This window comes from Chelonia mydas, chromosome 14 (genome assembly GCF_015237465.2).
Source record: "Chelonia mydas isolate rCheMyd1 chromosome 14, rCheMyd1.pri.v2, whole genome shotgun sequence".
NCBI classification, from domain to species: domain Eukaryota; kingdom Metazoa; phylum Chordata; order Testudines; family Cheloniidae; genus Chelonia; species Chelonia mydas.
Genome location: NC_051254.2, coordinates 42557128 through 42575027, shown reverse-complemented (window position 1 = coordinate 42575027; position 17900 = coordinate 42557128). Strand labels below are relative to the sequence as shown.

At 51.3% G+C, this 17900-nt stretch overlaps 2 protein-coding genes across 9 annotated transcripts; one reads left to right on the top strand and one right to left on the bottom strand.

The window, feature by feature from the left end:
• Positions 1-2021: 2021 nt before the first annotated feature.
• Positions 2022-12384, bottom strand: LOC119567630. Of its 6 annotated transcripts, none has more exons than XM_043527823.1 (4): positions 11060-11151; positions 6793-9809; positions 4983-6420; positions 2022-4593 (listed from the first exon to the last, which is right to left on the bottom strand). In XM_043527823.1, the coding sequence occupies exons 3-4, from the start codon at positions 5135-5137 to the stop codon at positions 3525-3527; spliced, it is 1224 nt and encodes a 407-aa protein (XP_043383758.1). In that variant the 5' UTR covers positions 5138-6420; positions 6793-9809; positions 11060-11151; the 3' UTR covers positions 2022-3524. The 6 variants fall into 6 exon arrangements, with proteins under 6 accessions (XP_043383758.1, XP_043383755.1, XP_043383757.1 ...); XM_043527820.1 differs by having other exon boundaries at positions 4983-8203; positions 9368-9809; XM_043527825.1 differs by having other exon boundaries at positions 2023-4521; positions 4983-5128; positions 6214-9809.
• Positions 11166-17013, top strand: LOC114022022. Of its 3 annotated transcripts, XM_043527827.1 has the most exons (4): positions 11181-11302; positions 12187-12550; positions 13658-14047; positions 14294-15132. In XM_043527827.1, exons 3-4 carry the CDS (start codon positions 13890-13892, stop codon positions 15084-15086), a joined length of 951 nt encoding a protein of 316 aa, XP_043383762.1. In that variant the 5' UTR covers positions 11181-11302; positions 12187-12550; positions 13658-13889; the 3' UTR covers positions 15087-15132. The 3 variants fall into 3 exon arrangements, with proteins under 3 accessions (XP_037770262.1, XP_043383761.1, XP_043383762.1); XM_037914334.2 differs by lacking the exon at positions 12187-12550 and adding an exon at positions 16500-17013 and having other exon boundaries at positions 11166-11302; positions 13658-14933; XM_043527826.1 differs by lacking the exon at positions 12187-12550 and having other exon boundaries at positions 11166-11302.
• Positions 17014-17900: the final 887 nt, after the last annotated feature.

Sequence of the window (17900 nt, the reverse complement as noted above, 5' to 3'; positions counted from 1 at the left end):
TGTGGGGACTGACCTGTCTGGATTCAATTTGTTTTCTTTATTTATGTTCCTGTCGAACGGTGAAGGTAATGTAGATGGCTTATACAGTGGCCACGTTATGTTGTGGAAATGAAGTTATTATGATGTTTCTTCATCATTACGAGACTTTATAAAGTGGGTACTTAAGAGTAAAAAGTTTGATTCCTTCTTTTCTTTCTTTGTCTGGATTTGTGCGATCCTTGCTGAAAACCCTCAGTGACTGAATTCTGGGTTTCCACAGGGGTCTGCACTTCCATTTGGAATTTTTTAGGGGTCTGCAAATGAAAAAAAGCTTGAAACCCCACCGATCTAGCCCACCCAAAGGTCACAAAATCTAGTGAGCGATTTGTGCTGACAGCAGCAGAGGGCGCCAGAGACCTTCCTCCTCCGGCCTCACCAGCGGGGCGCGCCGTGGGCCTCGTTTTAGTGGAAATCCAGGCTTTTCCGGTTCTCCGATTTTCAGCAGAATCAACAGGGTCCTGCTCCTCCAGGCCCAGAACGTTCCCTGGGATTTGGGAACGGATTGGAGGTGGTTTTCCAAAGTTATCTTGTTGCAGACGGAGAGAGAAAGGCCGTCCGTTTGGTCAGGGCTTGCCTTGGCCAGCTGCCCTGTGATAACCACTAGACCCCTCTCCCCTCCCAGAGCTGGGGATAGAACCCAGGAGTCCGGGCTCCCAGCGCCCTGAGATAACAGGGAAGGCTGCGCCATTAAGGCCAGCCAGCCCCGCTCACTAACCAGACACAGCTGAGAAGGGGACAGGCGCTCCCCGTAAAATACCGCCAGAAAGCGGGGGTCTCATTGTTACAGCCAGCTGGTTTCTCTCAGGCTGTGGGGCGGGAGTTTGACTGGGCCCAGAGACATTGCTGGTGGGCGCTACCCCTAGCCTAGGGATGTTATTGTTCCAACTGCTTCTTCTCTGAGCCCTCATTAAAAGCGTCACGCTTATTCCATTAATTGGGGGAGCGGGGTTGGTTCCTTCCTCGCTTGGATTGACAGCTCCTACCAAACTGTGATTCCCAAACCCCACCGGCACTTAGCGAGAACTCGCTGGCTCCGCGTCAGAGACCAGCAACATCCCAGCGAATCAACGGCTGCATTTTTAAGCAGTTTGCCGATCTCCTTTGGCCTCTGCAAACAGCGGAGAAGCGGGATGAATTTCCGAAGAAGGTAAGACGGCTCGTGACTCAGTATTCAGGCTATTGGGATCAGTAGGCAAGACTGTGTCTTTCGATTCATTAACCCTTTCCCTTTGGAAAGCCTATAATCTCCTCGTTAGTACAATCAGCAATTCATCAGAAGACGAGTAGCAAAAAAATCCACCCCACTTTCCATTATTGGAGCAGTAGGCATTGTCCTGTCTTTGTCTAAGTTTGTTAACGCTTTATAGAAATCTCTCCATCTCCATGCATGCCTATCTGTCCATCCGCTCCCATCTATCCCCATCTATCCATCCCCACACCTTCGCATCCAATTTGTCTATGCTGGAATCACTCAGAAGGGGGGTGCTTTCTGGAAGAAGAGTGCCCTGGTCCAGTTTGAAAAGTGGAAAAGCTAAACAGAAACAAGACACATTCCAGAATAAATATCCGCCCTTACAGTGTTATTCTGGAGTAGTCATTCCACTTTAAATTTACACCCTATGTTGGTCTGGAATAATTTTCATGGCGGAAAGAGACAGCCTCAGCTATTCTCTTGTATCCAGCTATTCCCACGTTCTTCCATTTCTAGGGACCCAGGGACTAGAACCCACATCTACACAGCTTGAGGGAGGTTGATAGTCCCACCCTACCACCAGGAGCCCATATGATAGCACAGCTAGGGAGCGATAAGAGTAGGCCCTGCAGGAAGTACCGCCCACAAGGCCCAGAGTGACAGCATCCTGCAGCCCTCTGATTGGCCAAGGGCCCCTACTTAACCGCAGGGGTTAGCCCAGGAAGTTGTTTGAGCAACCACATGGCTCATGGCCTGCTGGACTTTGCCTCATCTCCCGATCTTTGGTCTCTAACTCTAGCCTGACTTGACCCTAATTCTTCCCCCGGATTCTAACCTGGTAGCCGGCCTCACCCTGATTCTTGTTTCTGGGACCTGGCCTTGCAATTCTTCCAGCTCTGCCCTGGTGACTCCCGTCCCTGGTGGGGAGACTCAGCCCAGCTGTGACCACTAGGCCAGACCGCCTACGCCCTGGTCACTTACACCATCCTTACATGTTCTCATGTTTCTATGCTCAGCTCTGTCTGTCACTCTCTCTTTGCAACTTTATATATCTTTCTGTATCTCTTAATTTATCCCTCTCTCCGTACGTATCTAATCTTTCACTCTCTTTTCACATCTGTCTATCACAGTGTCTCCACACCAATCTTTCTGATCACTGTTGTTCTCTTCCTGTCTGTCTATATCAGGCTTTTGTTATCTCTCATTTATTGCACCCTCTCTATTATTCATTTATGCTTCTTCGTGTCTTCATACCTACATGTCACATTCTCTTCATATCGATCTATATTCTCATCTCTGTAGCGTCAGTCCGTCCTTTTCACTTACTCTCTTTCGGGTTTTGCTATTCCGCCCAGTATAGGTTTGTTTTGTTTCTTTTAAGTAAAGGTTTTTTTTTCTTTTAATTGTACCTGCGAAGTAGCTGGAACAGCACGAAAGAGCAAATGGAACATGCGTGCAGAGCCGTGGATTGCCTGGAAACGAGGTATGGACCAAAATCACCATACGTCGCTTGGTCAGTACATAGTTACCATGCTCAGAATGGAAGAGTGTGTGTTGGATTTTGATGTACGACTGGCCATTGCTTCTTTGGCAATGAATTTTGTCGTGTACCAGCATCAAATGACTAGCTCTTGGGAATAATGTGTATATGGTTTTGTGATATGCATTTGGAGCCCGTTGGAACGCTTCCTGAAATCAAGAGACATCTTGGCATTTGCTTCACTAGGTCAGGTTTTCCAAACCTTCTATCACTTTTATTGCTCTCCTCTGGACTCTGTCCAATTTATCCACACCTTTCTGAAAGTGCGGCGCCCAGACCTGGACACGGGACTCCAGCTGAGACCTCATCAGTGCCAAGCAGGGCAGTTACCTCCCATGTCTTACATTGGACACTCCCGCTAGGACACCCCAAAATATTAGCCTTTTCTTGCACCTACATCATATTATTGGCTCGTATTCAATGTGTGATCCACTATAACCCCCGGATCCTTTTCCGAAATACTTCCCCCCTAGCCAGTTATTCCGTTTTCTGTTTGTGCTGGATTCTGTTCATTCCATTTCTAAGGATTGAGCCGCTAGTGATCTCGTTCCCGTGGCTCTCTCAGCTACTGTAAGAGCTAGAAGCTTACTTTGTACTTTGAAGGGAAGCTGAAATTATCAGGTAGACAATGAATGGCAGGCGGCCTTAAGGAAAGGTACATATATTGTGAGAGATGCAATTAAATGACAAGAGTTGGCAATAATGAATAGAGGACCCTGGGTTTGTCAGGAGTTTTCTAAAGTTAAGTGGTTTTTAACGACGTTGCCTAGTCTTCTGATAGATTATCATTGGGCAAATGAAGACCGGGATTGTAACGAGAGCTATGGTCACCATATTCCTGGCTACCCAGGCCCACCATCCCGGCACTTTGACCACGTACTGAATGAGCCCCGTGTTGTCGGGATACACATTGATTTCATTCTCCCCGTTTCCAGAGAGAAAGACCGTCCTCTTTCCCACCGTGCTGATCACCAGCCGGGCCTTGTTCTGCAGGTACACCGGCTCCTTGGGGAATTTCTCCAAGGCGAGTTCAAAGCATCGTCTCAGCACCTCAGTCATCTTCCCTCCGGCCTCCAGTCGATTCTGCACCTTTAGCAGGTTCTCAACGCTCAGCCGTTCCGGGTGGGAGCACAGCCGGGATAGATACACCTCCATGGTTGGCTCTTTCATGTCATACCGGGGCTCCCCATTGTGGTAATACACGTAGATCTCATGTTTCCCGTCTCCGGATTCAAATTCCAACATTGTTCCTCTGCACTGGATCAACATCTTGGCGTTGTCCTGGATGCTTGGGGTTTCCCTCATGAATTCCTGCAGGGCGAGGTCCAGGCAGGCTCTCAGGTCATCAGTCATTTTCCCCCGGGCTTCCAGTCTGCCCTGCACTCTCAGCAGGTCAGCAACACTTAACGGTTCTGGTTCTCCAGCTTCATAATTCACTGTCACGTGGGGAAAGAAAAATACCACGAGTCCTATCACTATAGGCAGCAGTAACAACACCAGTGTCTGATGTGTCTGGCTCAACAGCAATCTCAAGACCCCCTTGACCACGTCCTTCAAGCCCCTGGTGAAGGACAAGAGTATCGGCCAAATCTGAGCTCGGATGCAGGGCGCCAGGATGCTCCATGTTCCCCGCAGGAAGTCAAAGATCAGCCTCACGCAGCTCCTCAAGTTCATTCTGGTTTCCTCTGGTTCCCGGTTCCTGGACCTCGCAGCCAAGCTCACGCTCTGTTGCAATTCCTTAGGTTGGGACCTGAAGACACCGCAAGGGACAATGGTCTCAGTTTGAGGGCCGTGAGGTTGGCGAATGTCACGGACATTGGACCTGGTGAGTTAAGCGTGATTCTCAATTGTGGGCGCCTGCTAGAAGGTGGGGCTCTTCCATAAAGGGAATCCCCACAACATATGGGCACAGCTGTGGGGGGGGGGAGCCCAGGGCTGGGCGAGCTGGGGGCTGTGGGTCAGGTTTGAGGGACACAGGCACAGCTGTGTGTGGGACTATCCAGGATTCGAGTCCCTGGCTGGCTGGCTAAGCACGGGATGATCCTTCCTCGTTCGTAACCACAGCCTTCCGCGCCTCCTCTGCGCTCGACCAAAGTCGCCTCGGTAGCTCATGACACCCACCAACTTCACCCCAGCGGTTCTCATGGCCACCGCACGTCCCCAGCTGCAGATGTTCCCAGTGCCCAAATCCCCCTCGCCTGAGCCTCCCACCTGTAATTCCAGCTCCTGGAGCCTCCTGCTGGGTGTGCGTGAGGGATGGTCTGTCTCCTCTGTCTCAGCTGGACGCAGGGTCCCAGCAAAGGGGCCGTGTCCCTCCATCCCCAGCTGCCCTCCTGTCCTGGGACTGGTGTTTCCAGCTGGAACATAAGGGAAGATGGTTCTGAGAAGGGCACTGAATTTAGACACCGCCTCCCCGTCCTTCCCAGCTCCCCTGTGCTCTCCCCATCTCGTGCCTCCTCCACGGTGACCGACTCACCACCTAGTCCAAAGTCCTTTGCTTCTCCCACCCCCCTGAGTTACTCAACAGGCCTCTCACTTGAACTCTGACTCCTGAGGGCCTTCAAAGAGCTATCCCGGGGCCTGCGCCCAACGGGAGGCCGGACCGGGCCCGAGGCCCATGCCCAACGTAGGGTTGTCAACCCTCCAGGATTGTCCTGGAGTCTCCAGAAATTAAAAATATATCTTTAATGAAGGATTGTGTCATGTGATGACCCCTCCAGGAACACGTCCAAGCAAAACTGGCCACCTAGACCCAACAGGAAGCTGGAATGGGCCCGGGGCCCACACCCAACGTAGGGTTGCCAGTTTTGGTTGGACGTATTCCTGGAGGTTTCATCACGTGACATAATCTTTCATTAAAGATTAATTTTCAATTCCTAGAGACTCTAGGACAATCTGGAGGGTTGGCAACCCTTCGGGCAGCCAGAACAGGCCTGGAGCCCAACGGGCAGCCGGAACAGGAGTGGGGTCTTAATTTAACTCTTCCTATAGCTGGTACAGCCCTTGAACCAGACCGTTACCACCTGCACAACTCCTGAAACTAAGGGTAAGGTTCACGGAGAAGCGAAGACCTTCGCCTGCAGCAGGAACTTCCTGCTCCTGGTCCCTCCCTCCCAGCTGAGGCCTGTTCGTGTCGACAATGCGGGAAGAGGGGCAGAAATGTGTTGAACTTTCAGAGCTGTCTTGAGAGGCGACGCTGAACGTGGCTCTTCCCCGAGGCCCCCTGAGCGGTGGGACAGGACGGCGAAGGGACTCCTCTCGCCCGTAGACTTTGTATTCCCGGCTCCCCCAGGCTCAGAGTGCAAGGGGTAATTCAGGCCACACAACGAGCTAGCCCGTTCCCAAGGGCACCCGGGGGTGAAGGGACATGGGGACCATGACAGAGCTGAGCTGGGATGGCAGGGACAGACACAATGAGGAAAGGAAGAGGAATGTGACCTACCTGCCAGGTTTGGGGAAGCGTCCGGGGGAATTGTCCCAGCTTCCGTCCCCTGCCTCTCAACAACCGATGCTTTCACTTTCTTTCCAAATGTCAAGCTCTCAGACCCTTATTTTTAGCTCTGAATAACACAGGCGCTGACTCCGGTTGCTGTAATCGGAGCTGGGGGTTCCCCGAGCCAAACAGGCTGGAAGCCCGGCTCAAAGCTACCTGAGGGAGGGAGGTGGGACATGAGAGGGAGTGTGTTGGGTCTTTAACACACACACGGACAGCCAAATACTCAAACACCGCACAGACCAACTTGCCTGCAGGCAGCAGACACATCAACACAGGCCGCTCACTCACAAAACCAACACAAATCAACCCCCCCACACACAGCCTACACAAAATGTCAACGCAGACACAACGAAAACGTGTACGAAGTGCACACAGATGACACATCTATACAACAGAGACACAGATCAACACACACGCACAGATCAACTATGCAACATACACATAACCATCCGCAGATAACAAAATACACACTGCAGAGACACACTCAGAACACACGTGACTCAACACACACTCCCACAAACCCACCTCTCCGCTTTCATTTAAAACACGTCATCTCTGGCCTTTGTGGTGACGATGAAAAATTCAAACTTGTATCACTGAGGCTGTGACATCTGTCTGAATCTGAAGGCTGTGAGCTACTCCGACTCCCTTCAGGAGGTTGTTAACTCTGGAACCTAATGGCGACTATATGGTTTGATGGTTAACTATTTTGCTGTTGGTCCAAGCAGTCAAGAAGAAAAGGGGATTAGCCTATTATAAAATCCGCGCAATCTTTTGTGAGAGGGTGGAGCTTGGGTGGTGGGCGGAGTTGAAATTGTGGGCGGAGTTCTGTTATCGTTGGGGTCAATTACAGGGATATCCAGTGGCCAGGTGGCTTTCATGAAGCAAAATACTATTTATTCAGGACAAGAGCATTGCAGAGAAAACTGATCTTAAAACAATGAACAGCTTCTTTGTGTGCCAAGCTTACCAGGACATAGAATGATAGTTTAGGATTGGAAGAGACCTCGGGTCCTCCCATAAGGCCTAGTTCTGGGAGTCACGGTCTCACGCCTATCAGTTCTCCATCAGGTCTTTCTCTCCCTGTCATTTTTAGATCAGTTTTCATGTCCTCTGTCGTCTTAAACTTTTTGAACCAGGTCACGCCAGCCTGAAACTTTTCCCCCAAAGGGGTGAAACGTCAAAATTCTTGTTCTCTGCGTTGTTTTGGCATTCAGATCCCTCTGCAGAATCTTGCAGGAAGCCTAGAGCCATGAATACAGCCAGTAACAAACCCAGCAAGATACACCGAACCTTTTATAAAGCTAACACGACAGTCTTTGAATGCTCCCTGATTCTGTAGCTTCTGTCACAGCTCCGTAAAATAGCTTCTGAAGATTCAATAGCCCTGCAATGATTCAGCAACTGGAAAACAATTCAACCAGAATTCCTACGTTTTACACATTTCATTATCTCTTCATTTATCAGCTCTCCACGTGTGTAGCTGTGTCTCCACGCCTGGCTATGGATGTATGCTGACGTCGCACTCCATATGCTTTATGAAAATCTGCTTATGAATACGGATATGACAGAACTGGAATATGCTTTATGTGAAAGGTCTCATGTGAGGTATCATTGCGAAAGTTGTAATCTACTGAATTGTGATTTTCCCATTGTATGTGTGTATCATTCCTGTATTAGAAGTTAGGAATATGAAGGATAAATCTCAGGGCCATTAATGGTGATTTAGGAACTTGATGGCTCCCATTTGGCTGCGAATGATTTTGTTTACCTGCAAGCCTTCCTGCGTACCTGTGGGTGAGCCCATAAATAATGGAGACTGGGGTCTTACAGAGACATGGGACCATGTCACCTGATCCTGGAATCCATCTTGAAGCTGGTATTTTTCCACAGGGAGGTGGGACATCAGACAAAGGTTTCCCGCCTTAGGGAAATTCTATATAAGGCAGGGGAAGCAAACAAAGAGGGTTTTCATCTGGCTTAAGAGATGGACTCCCCACCCCAAAGAGATACCTGAAAGCACCTGGAAACAAAAGGACGGTAACTACAGGGGTGGGAGAGGACAGGCTCTAGCCAGGTCAGAAAAAGCAACTGACCTGAGAAAGAGTTTACCTGAAATAACATCGAGGGTGAGAAGTTATCATTTGTAACCAGTTTCTTCGTGTATTAAACTTAGCCTTGTATGTTTGTTTTATTTTGCTCAGTAACTTACTTTGTTCTGTCTGTTATCTCTTATGACCACTTAAATCCTACCTTTTATACCCAATACAATCACTTTTGCTTATTAATAAACCCAGTGTAAGTAACTGTTACCTGGGGGGCAAACAGTTTGTGCATCTCTCTCTTTCTTTGATAAAGAGGACGACCAACATGAACTTGTACCATACAAAATTTTATACAGTGTAAGGCTGATTTTTCTGGGGTTTAGACCCCCTTGGGGTTGGGTATCTGAGTGCTGGAGATAGGTAACTTGCTAAGCTGTTTTCAATTAAGGTCTGCAGCTTTGGGGGCATGGCCCGGGCCCTCAGTCTGTGTTGTAGCGGGCTAATGTGTCTGACTCAACAAAACAGGGTACTGGGGTCCTAGGGAAAACAGGATCAGTGGTAATTTCAGCACATCAGGAGACAGTCCCAAGGGGATCTCTGTGACCAAACCCGTCACAGGTATATATCACATTTTCTGGAAGAGCTAAATTATACTGGAATAATTATGCCAGAGCAGCGATGGTGGTTCGTTTCTCCCATCGAGACAAGCCCTATGTCAAGGGAACGGCAGTTTTGGCTTCTGGGTAGCCAGGAAGGTGTTTGTTTTGTTACTGGCTGGGTGACTCTAATTGTTAGAATAAACCACCAGTTTGGGGGATCCTCTCCCCATTCTTTGCCATTTGCCCTGCTTGCGCACTCTCGGAGTGGCCCCCCGGGACCCCAGTCACAGGGTCACATTTCCAAGTTAAGGCTCAGAAGCCAGAAAGTGAATTAACAAAACCCAACATAGATTTCACTGGGGGTGAAATGGTGATTTTTAAACCGCTCGTGTGGGTGTCTGACAAGAGACACTCTGTATAAACCCCCTGGCTGGTTGTTTCGAATGGTCTCATTACCTGCATGGCTTTTGTTCTCTTAGGGCGGTGGTCTCCATCCTTTTTGCACCCGTTTCAGCAGCTCGGTCGTCTTTTCCCCAGCCTGCAGTCGGTTCTGTACCCTCAGCAGGTTCTCCACCGGGAGCCGTTCCAGGTAGGAGCGCAGCCAGGCCAGATACACCTCCACGGTTGGCTCTTCCATGTCGTACTGCGGCACCCCGTTGCGGTAATACACGTAGATCTCGTTTCCCCATCTCCAGATTTAAATTCCAACATCGTTCCTTTGCACTGGATCAATATCTGGGCGTTGTCCCGAGGGCTCTTCCTTGAACCCCTGCAGGGCGAGGTCCATGCATGTTCTCAGCTCCTTGGTCATTTCCCCCAGGCTTGCAGTCTGCCCTGAACTCTCAGGAGGTGGGCGACACTCAACAGGTCAGGGAGGTCTGCTTTGCTTTTCGCTATCCTGTTGGGAAAGAAAAATCACGTCCTGCTGAAGCCCAGAGTCCGTTTGGAGGCAGCATGCCCGGGCGTTCCAGATTTCGCGGAGCGGGAGGGTAAGGCTGAGCCCTACAAACGGCCAAAGTTCTTCCAACTTTTCTCAGGAGAGCCCGGATCCCGGGTCCTAGACCTCAGGGCTTAGCTCAGACTCTCTGGCTGTTTGAGTTTCAGCAGCTGAAGAGGACACGAGGTAAAGTGTTCTTAGTTCGGGGGCGTTAAGGCTGTCGAATATCACGGGTGATATCCGCGTTGATCCTAGATTGGGGGGGAGACGGGGAGGAAAGGAAGAAATCTCACCTTCCCACGAGGGGTCACTGAGATCAGAATCCGGCTCGGATCAGATGCCAGACTAAGAATCTGGCCCTGAGCTCGTCACCAAAGATGGATACAAAAATCCCGTCCCACTGATCCTGCTTTGCTCTCCAATGATCAAATAGTGACAGAAAATCTCCTCACGGATCCCCCCCATTCCCCCTCTCACTAGTGTTTGACCTAAGATCCCCTCCATTTCGGAGGCAAGTCGCTGCCCTGAGTCACGGCCCCAGAGGCTGAGGAAGTTAATCTATCCAGTGATCAACTCTCTCTCCTCCTACTCTATGGCTGGGTCTATGGCTGGGACATAGCCCTGCCCCCGTGAAGTGACCCAGCCTCAGTTTACCCTGCCCCAGCTCAAATAAATTGGTTAGTCTCTAAGGTGCCCCAGCTGTCAAACATCAGCCCCACCCAATATCCATGGAAATTTCTGGCTCCACCCTCTACTCCCTTCCCTATTAAAGGGTTACTGTCCCAGCCTCCCTGCTGCCCAGGGGAAAGGCAGGCTGGGAGATGGGGCTGGGGGGTCATCACTTTCTAGTGCACAGACCACTGGATCGAGCCTCTGGTGACCATGCTTCCCCTTCCTGCTGCCGCCCTGTGGGGTGAGTCACCTCTCCTGCCTCAGTTTCCCCATCTGTAAACTGGAGGTAATGATCCTGACCCTCCTTTGTGACGCGCTCTGAGAACTACAGATGAAAAGTGCTAGCTAAGATTATTAGTCAGCAGGCCCTCCACTGTGACAGCTGGAGCCCTTCCCCTCCCTTCCCCCCGGCCACGGGGTGGACCATGGGGAGCGAGTGACCATGCCAGGCTGTCCCTTGTTGGACACCTGGGGAGTAATTTGACTCATAAAGTTGCAGCCTGGTGAACACCCATCCCCCACGTCCCGGGCGAACACACCTATTGCTCCCCTGCCTTCGGGACCGGCCTGATTCTCAATTCTCAGTGAAGACGTCGTGTGACGTCGCAGCCTTCCGGCCCGAGTGTTTTCACTTTTCTCTGGCTTCTTGGCACGTTTGCCGTGAGCCCAACGGAAAGTGAAAGGGGAAATTGTCCCCTCCGGGGTGTGTCTGAATCCTTCAGGCCTCTGCGCGCGGGAGGAGACAGAAGAAGCAGGGGAGTTTCGCTGCCATCTGCCCCCCAGTAAGTAGCACTCATGTTTCTCGCGTTTTTCTCTCTCCTGGCCTTTGCTCTGATTCCCTGCAAAGCCCCAGGGCTGGGGCGGGTGTTAAACCCACAAAGGGCCCTTCCCATGATCTCACAGGGCTGGAAACTCTCCCCCCGTGATCTTTGCCTGCAGCCTGCACGTTAGGATGATCTTTTAGACAGGCTGGAGCTTAGTAAAGAGACTTTTATTTCTGGGAGCAGAGACTGAGCCCGAGCTACAGTGGGTGCTGGGGCCCGTTTTGCTGCTAGGAGGTGGCAAGTCGCCAAATTTTGAGTATCAGACGCGGCAACCAGCAGGGTGTGGCGGAAGCAAGCACTGGCCATTTAAGACAGGCACGCAACGCTCTCTCTGTGTGTGTGTGTGTGTGTGTGTGTGTGTGTGTGTAAGTGTAACAGGTCTAGAGTAGCAGCCGTGTTAGTCTGTATTCGCAAAAAGAACAGGAGGACTCGTGGCACCTTAGAGACTAACCAATTTATTTGAGCATAAGCTTTCGTGAGCTACAGCTCACGTCATCGGATGCAGTCCTGTGAAGTGAGCTGTAGCCCACGAAAGCTTATGCTCAAATAAATTTGTTTGTAAGTGTAACAGTCACACATCCCCTCGCTAAGCTGTGTCAACCAGCTGTGGCTTCTGTGATTTCCTGGCTGGGGCTCCCCGGCCTGGCCCTCACACACGGCTCGGTGCCGGGCACTCCGTGCCCTGCCTCCCCCAGCCAAAGCCTTGGGCTTGCACCATCCCCGGCAGCTACTTCGCTGAACTTTCCTGGGGTGGACGGGGCAGGGGTGGGTTGTTGGTCCCTGGATCCTGCCTCTCCTTCATCCTCTGGGCTGCGAATTGCAACCCCTAATTCCCCCCACAGAGGGTTTGATCGCCCGCTCTCAGGCCCTGATCTGCCGAATGGATCTGTGTCACGTTTGCTGAGTCCGTTGTATTTTCGAGAAGTTTTCTGACCTTTCACAGCTGACATCTACAGCTGTCTGCCGGGCAGTCACCGTGCTTTCACGGACGTGGCGTAGCGCAATTTCTGAAATGCCTAGAACAGAGCTCTGAAGAAACGAGAGGGAAAAGCTCCGAGACGGGAAGTGAATGCAAGACACTGGGCTAGTTTCTTTCCCCATCTCCCCCGCTTCTCGTGCCCTCTCCAATGCTTCAACAAAAAGAGCGGGAGCCACCACCACCTTCATTTCCCTCGGCACAAGCGTTGGATGAGAATACCGCGGGATGTACGTGTTTAAGGATCTAGCCCCCCAGTTCAATTTTATATCTAAGTACCCCCTTCCCTCACCCCCGCAGGGAAAGGGTTCCGTAGTGGATGATGTCCATACAGATGGACCTTTTCCCATAGTTAATTCATTGCAATCGGTCCTACACAAAGATCTGATGTTACTGGGAGGCCATGTTTGTTCCAATCTTTACTTCAAAGCGGTTTTACAAAGAAACACGAGCTGTAGCTCACGAAAGCTCCTGCTCAAATAAATTTGTTAGTCTCTAAGGTGCCACAAGTCCTCCTTTTCTTTTTGCTAGTAACGAGGTACACTTTAACACTTACCGTACGTTGTGCTAAGTGAATTCTTCACTTCGCGAGAGGGTTTAGCGGAGAATCCCTCCCCGTCGCTGTCTCTAGCACGGCTTCCCCCCGAAATATCAACTAACAAGCAGAAAGGGGCAAACTCTGCTCCCCTTAGCACTGTTGTAAATCTGGAGTAACTGCCTGGGGTTCGACCATGATTCCGAATTTGGAGCTGTCTAAATGAGAACAGACTGTGGCCCCTCTTGTTTCATTTTTAGTTTTGATCTCCGGGCTCCAAGATTTTCAATAATATATTTGAAATTCTCCTAAATTTGGAATGACCGTCAGTCAGGTGTGCACGGGAAATGTAAAAATACAGAAACTTCTGCTCAGTTGCGGGGTCCCCGGAACCAGTCTTTCAGTTAGGGTGTAATGAAACATGGCTCGTGTGCATCAGCCAAATTGTTGCCAGACCACAAGATTGGAAGCAGTTCCCTGCAGGGTAGTGGTGGGATTTTGCTGTTTTTCAGATCGACTCGTGTCTGTAGCGTAGCCCCTGGTATCACAGTGAGAGTTGCCGCCCCCCCCACAAAAACAATGTAAACGGTGCTCACCCTCCTTCCCCCCGCACCCCCCACTCCCGGCAGGACTGTGTAAATTGGAGTCGATGGGTCCCAATCCCAGCTGGGGTCACTTGGCGTCGCTCTGACAGCAGAGCGGCTCTGAGCTCCTCCTGCTGGGGATCTGGCTGTATCGATTTCAGTAGCTCTTTGTCCCTTCCTGTCGAGCCCCCGCTGAGATGATCTCATTCATCTTCCAGGTCGCAGGAGGAGCGGGCGCTGGGCGAAGCAGGAATTTGCCAGGCACGTGGCTCGTGCATTTCACCACGCCTTAGATCATCACCGGAGAGCCAGCGATAGGGACATCGGGTGAAGCCCAGCCGGCAGCTCAGCGTCATTGCGGCTGGAGAACCCGAATCCCTCTGGAACGTGTCCTGAGGCAACGCAGCGCCAGGATCCAAGGGGTCTGGAAAGGCCGGGTGTGAGATCACAATGGGCCAGACCAACGGGAAACCCCACAACCATGGTCAAGAGCTCACTGGGGACATGGATCTGGCCAGGTTATGCTCCCAGGAGTTCCCCTGGGAGCCCTGGTGTGTGCAGAACAACGCCTGGATGGTCTTCCCGGGCAACAAGACTGAGCTGGCGTTCCCCTCTGGGATCAGGATCTCTGACAACAGGGCCTGCTATGAGGTGAAAGAGCCAACGGCCCAGATGTGCCTGGCCAGGTTATGCTCCTGTCCACAGAAGCTGAGAACCAAGATCCTGAAGTATGTGAGGGACGTGCTGGAGAAGTGGGAGTTGCCGAACGAGGACCTGAGAGCCTGCTTGGAGCAGACCCTGAAGGAGCTCAATGCCGAGCTGGCGACCAGATATGACCACCCTGAGCCGGAGTCTGTGTCGGGCCAGGGGGAATGTGAGATCACTGTGTCCAAAGGCGACAGGGAGCCCTGCTATGAAGTGAAGGAGCCCACAGTGGCAGTGTATCGGGAGAGGTTACGCACTCACCCGCAAAGGCTGAGTCGGGGGAAGCTGGAGACAAACCGGGACAGGCTGGAGTCCTGGGAGGTGAAGACCAAGGAGCTGAGACGCAGCACCAGATCGAAGCAGCGGAAGTTCCCCAAGGAGCCCGAGTGTGTCCGGGACAACCCCAGGATGCGCGTCACCTGGGAGGAGACGAAGCTGCGGCCGATCTCCGAAGATGGGGACTGCAAGGTCTCCATGACCAGCTGTGACGGGAAACCCAGCTACGAGGCGAAGGTGAAGAGCTGGGCGATGTATTGGGAGAGTATGCGTCACTCTGAACAGCCACTCAGCATTGAGAACCTGGAGGGCGTGCGGAGGGAGGTGAGGGGTCTGGAGGGGACTCCCGAGAAGGTCAAGGAGGCCTTGAACGTGGCCATTATTAATCTCTCTGATGAGCCGAGCTGCCTGCTGGAGAACGCCCGGCTGGTCATTGAGTGCCCGGGGGGCGAGATGGTCTTTGTCTCTGGGAAAGGGGAGAATAAAGTGAACGTGTACATCATCGACGGGAAGGTCAGTTACAGCGTCAGTGCCACCATGTGGGTGACTGTCATTAAGAAGTGCCAGAAACTACTCCACGAGCTCCCTGAAACTTTGCCGAACTTCATCCCCCAAGTCGTAGTCCAAATCCTAACAAAGATGATAGAAGGGTGGGGAGGTGACTGACCTATACCCCACTCCCCTGCCAGAGCCAGGGAGAACCCAGGAGTCCTGGCTCCCAGCCCCCCTCCCCATTCTAACCCACTAGACCCTACTCCCTGCCCATTGCCTGGGAGAGAACCCAGGAATCCTGGCTTCCAGCCCCCCCTGCTCTAACCCACCAGACCCCACTCTCCCCCCAGAGCCAGGGAGAGAACCCAGGTGTCCTGGTTCCCAGCTTCCCTGTGACCGGGGTAGAGGGATCCTGGGATAGCGCACCCCAAACATACATAGCATATAGGGTATAGAAACACAGCTCAGTTGAAGCTGGAATTTGAATTCCCCCAGGAATAGATTCACAGACTGCAAGGCCAGAATGAACCACCATTATTATCTACTCCGATCTTCAGTCTAATATCGGCCCTAGGACGTCCCTGAATTAATTCCTCTTTGGACTAGGGCAAGATCTCTTAGATCAACTTCCCAGCCCTGATTTTAAAATGGTCAGAGATGGAGGTGGCTAGAAACTGGAATATATAAACGAATTTCCTGTATATCCCTGTACCTTTAAACTGCTGTCGGTCAGCTAAGTCAGGAAGCTCTTAGGAAATCCACCTGTCTGTATGTTTCTTTCTCTATCCTCATAAGCTGCTAAAAAACTCACCAAAGATCAGCTGTCTGTGAGCGTGTCGACATGGGGAAATGGACCAGCATCGTTAGAGGGGAATAATTAGCAACGCCAGCATGATTCCCCATGTGGCCACTCCGTACCCCTTGACTGTGTGTAAAGAGGAGAAATTCTATAGCGCTGTAATTCTCCTTTCAATTTCCCCACGTAGAGAAGCTGTTTAACCCTAAACCTAAGTACCTATTTTCCTGTGGAGATGGATTTGTTTCTAGCCTGTAGGGCTGATTTAACCTTTATTGTATTCAGCTATAATGCAAGGAACCTACAGGCCTGCCCCCTGTAAGACATTAGCTTAAGCAAGTTAGCAGAAGTCTAGTTTAGTAGGGAGGCCTGCGACCTTTCTCATAGAGAGGGGGCCTGCCGTTCCCTCTCAGTTTCAGGAACTAGCTAATGAGTTGGTGACACGGGGCCAGAAAGGGTTAAGCGACTAGCAGGCTACATGACCCAAATTCTACCTTGAAAGACATATGAGAAAAGTACGTACATGATCATTAGGGCTATTCCTTATAAATAGCTAACGAAGCCAGGTTAGATAGACGAGAGCTTTGAAATGTAGACTTATACTATTAGAGAACTGGAAGAAGATAGTGATTGTATTGGTCTGTGTTTCCCGATATCTTGTTCGAGATTAACGATGTAACCAGACAGTTCCTGTCTTACTATAGTCTGTTGATTCCGGGATCAAAAGGGGATATTAACGTTTAGATGGAACTTGGGTGCAATGTCATTATTGTCTCTATTTCTCTTTGAAGCCTGTAGTAAACTATGAATGGCTGAATGGAGGATTACCTTACGCTGGTGAATGCAATCACCTTTGTATACGTAGGCAATAGGAGGTTTTACTGCAAAGCCGCACCGTAGATTACCTATTTGTCACCCAAGGATTAGCTGCTGTCAGGAGGCTGCCAGAGATCTACAAAAGAACTCTCGGGCCCCCGCCCTGTGATCTCAGATCTGCTTAAACTGGGTCAGGGAGAGCTGGAGTCGCAAGGCTGAGGTGTCCAGCCCCAGTCTGGATCACCCTGCTGGTTCTCGTGGAAGAATTTGAACAAACTCTGTATATGGACTGCCTATTTGGACTATAACCCGATGAGCTGATTCTGGGGAGAACTTTTTTGCAACTCATCAGCCAAAATTTCTACTATGAACCTGCCCTAAGAACGCACCATCATATCATACAGTCATATCTATATGTATAATGATCTTTTAACCACAATATGTTCTCTCTTTTCTTTTCTTAATAAACTTTAGTTTGGTTAATAAGAATTGGCTGTAAACGCGTATTTGGGTGAGATCTGAAATATTCATTGACGTGGTGGGTGATGTGTCCGATCCCTTGAGACTGGTAGACCTTCATATATGATGAACAAGATTTTTCAGTAATCCTCACCATATTTGACCTGGCTGTCTGGGTGGGAGCCTGTGATGGGGTGAACTTGCCCCACACTGGTGAGGAAGGGGTTAAGCCAGCACTCTTGGCAGCGGAAGCCACGCCCCCTCGCCCCTGCTGAGCATGCTCCGACTGCGGCTGCAGTATAAAAGGGAGCAGCCCAGCCTCAGTCTGGGCTGACCGCCGAGGAGGAAGGGTGCCCCGTGCCGGCTCCAGCCCGGGAGCAGCCAGAACCCCAGACCGTGGGAGCAGGAGACACCAGGACCCAGACAGGTGCTCAGGTACCTGCGGACGCCCCAGGGAGATTGCAGTGGCTGGGAGCAGCCCCGCCCAAGGGGCCTGGAGGCTCCAAGGATGCCGAGTCTTCAACTGCAGGAGTCACGGTAGGAAGTAGCTGAGGGAGGAACTAGCCTGTGTCCCCACAACTTCGGTGTGTTTCGGGCGGATTCCCCGTCGATTGGGTGGCAAACCTATTTGCCGCTATGGGGCCCTGGGCTGGGACCCAGTGCTGAGCTTAGCTTGGAAGAGCCCTTCCCATCACTTGACCTTTCAGCTCTACTGTTCGCTGCCATCAACCCACGGCATGGGGGAACCTGACCCATCGGACTCATTGGGCATGCCAGAGACAGGGCTGGGCCTTCGTCTCTTACCACCAGGGCCTCCAGGAAGGGTGTGAGTACGCCGGTCTAAGAGCTCATGCAAGGAATGGTGCCACATATCCCCGAAGCTGTCCTATTCCTAGATTCATACGTGGCTTGGCGCT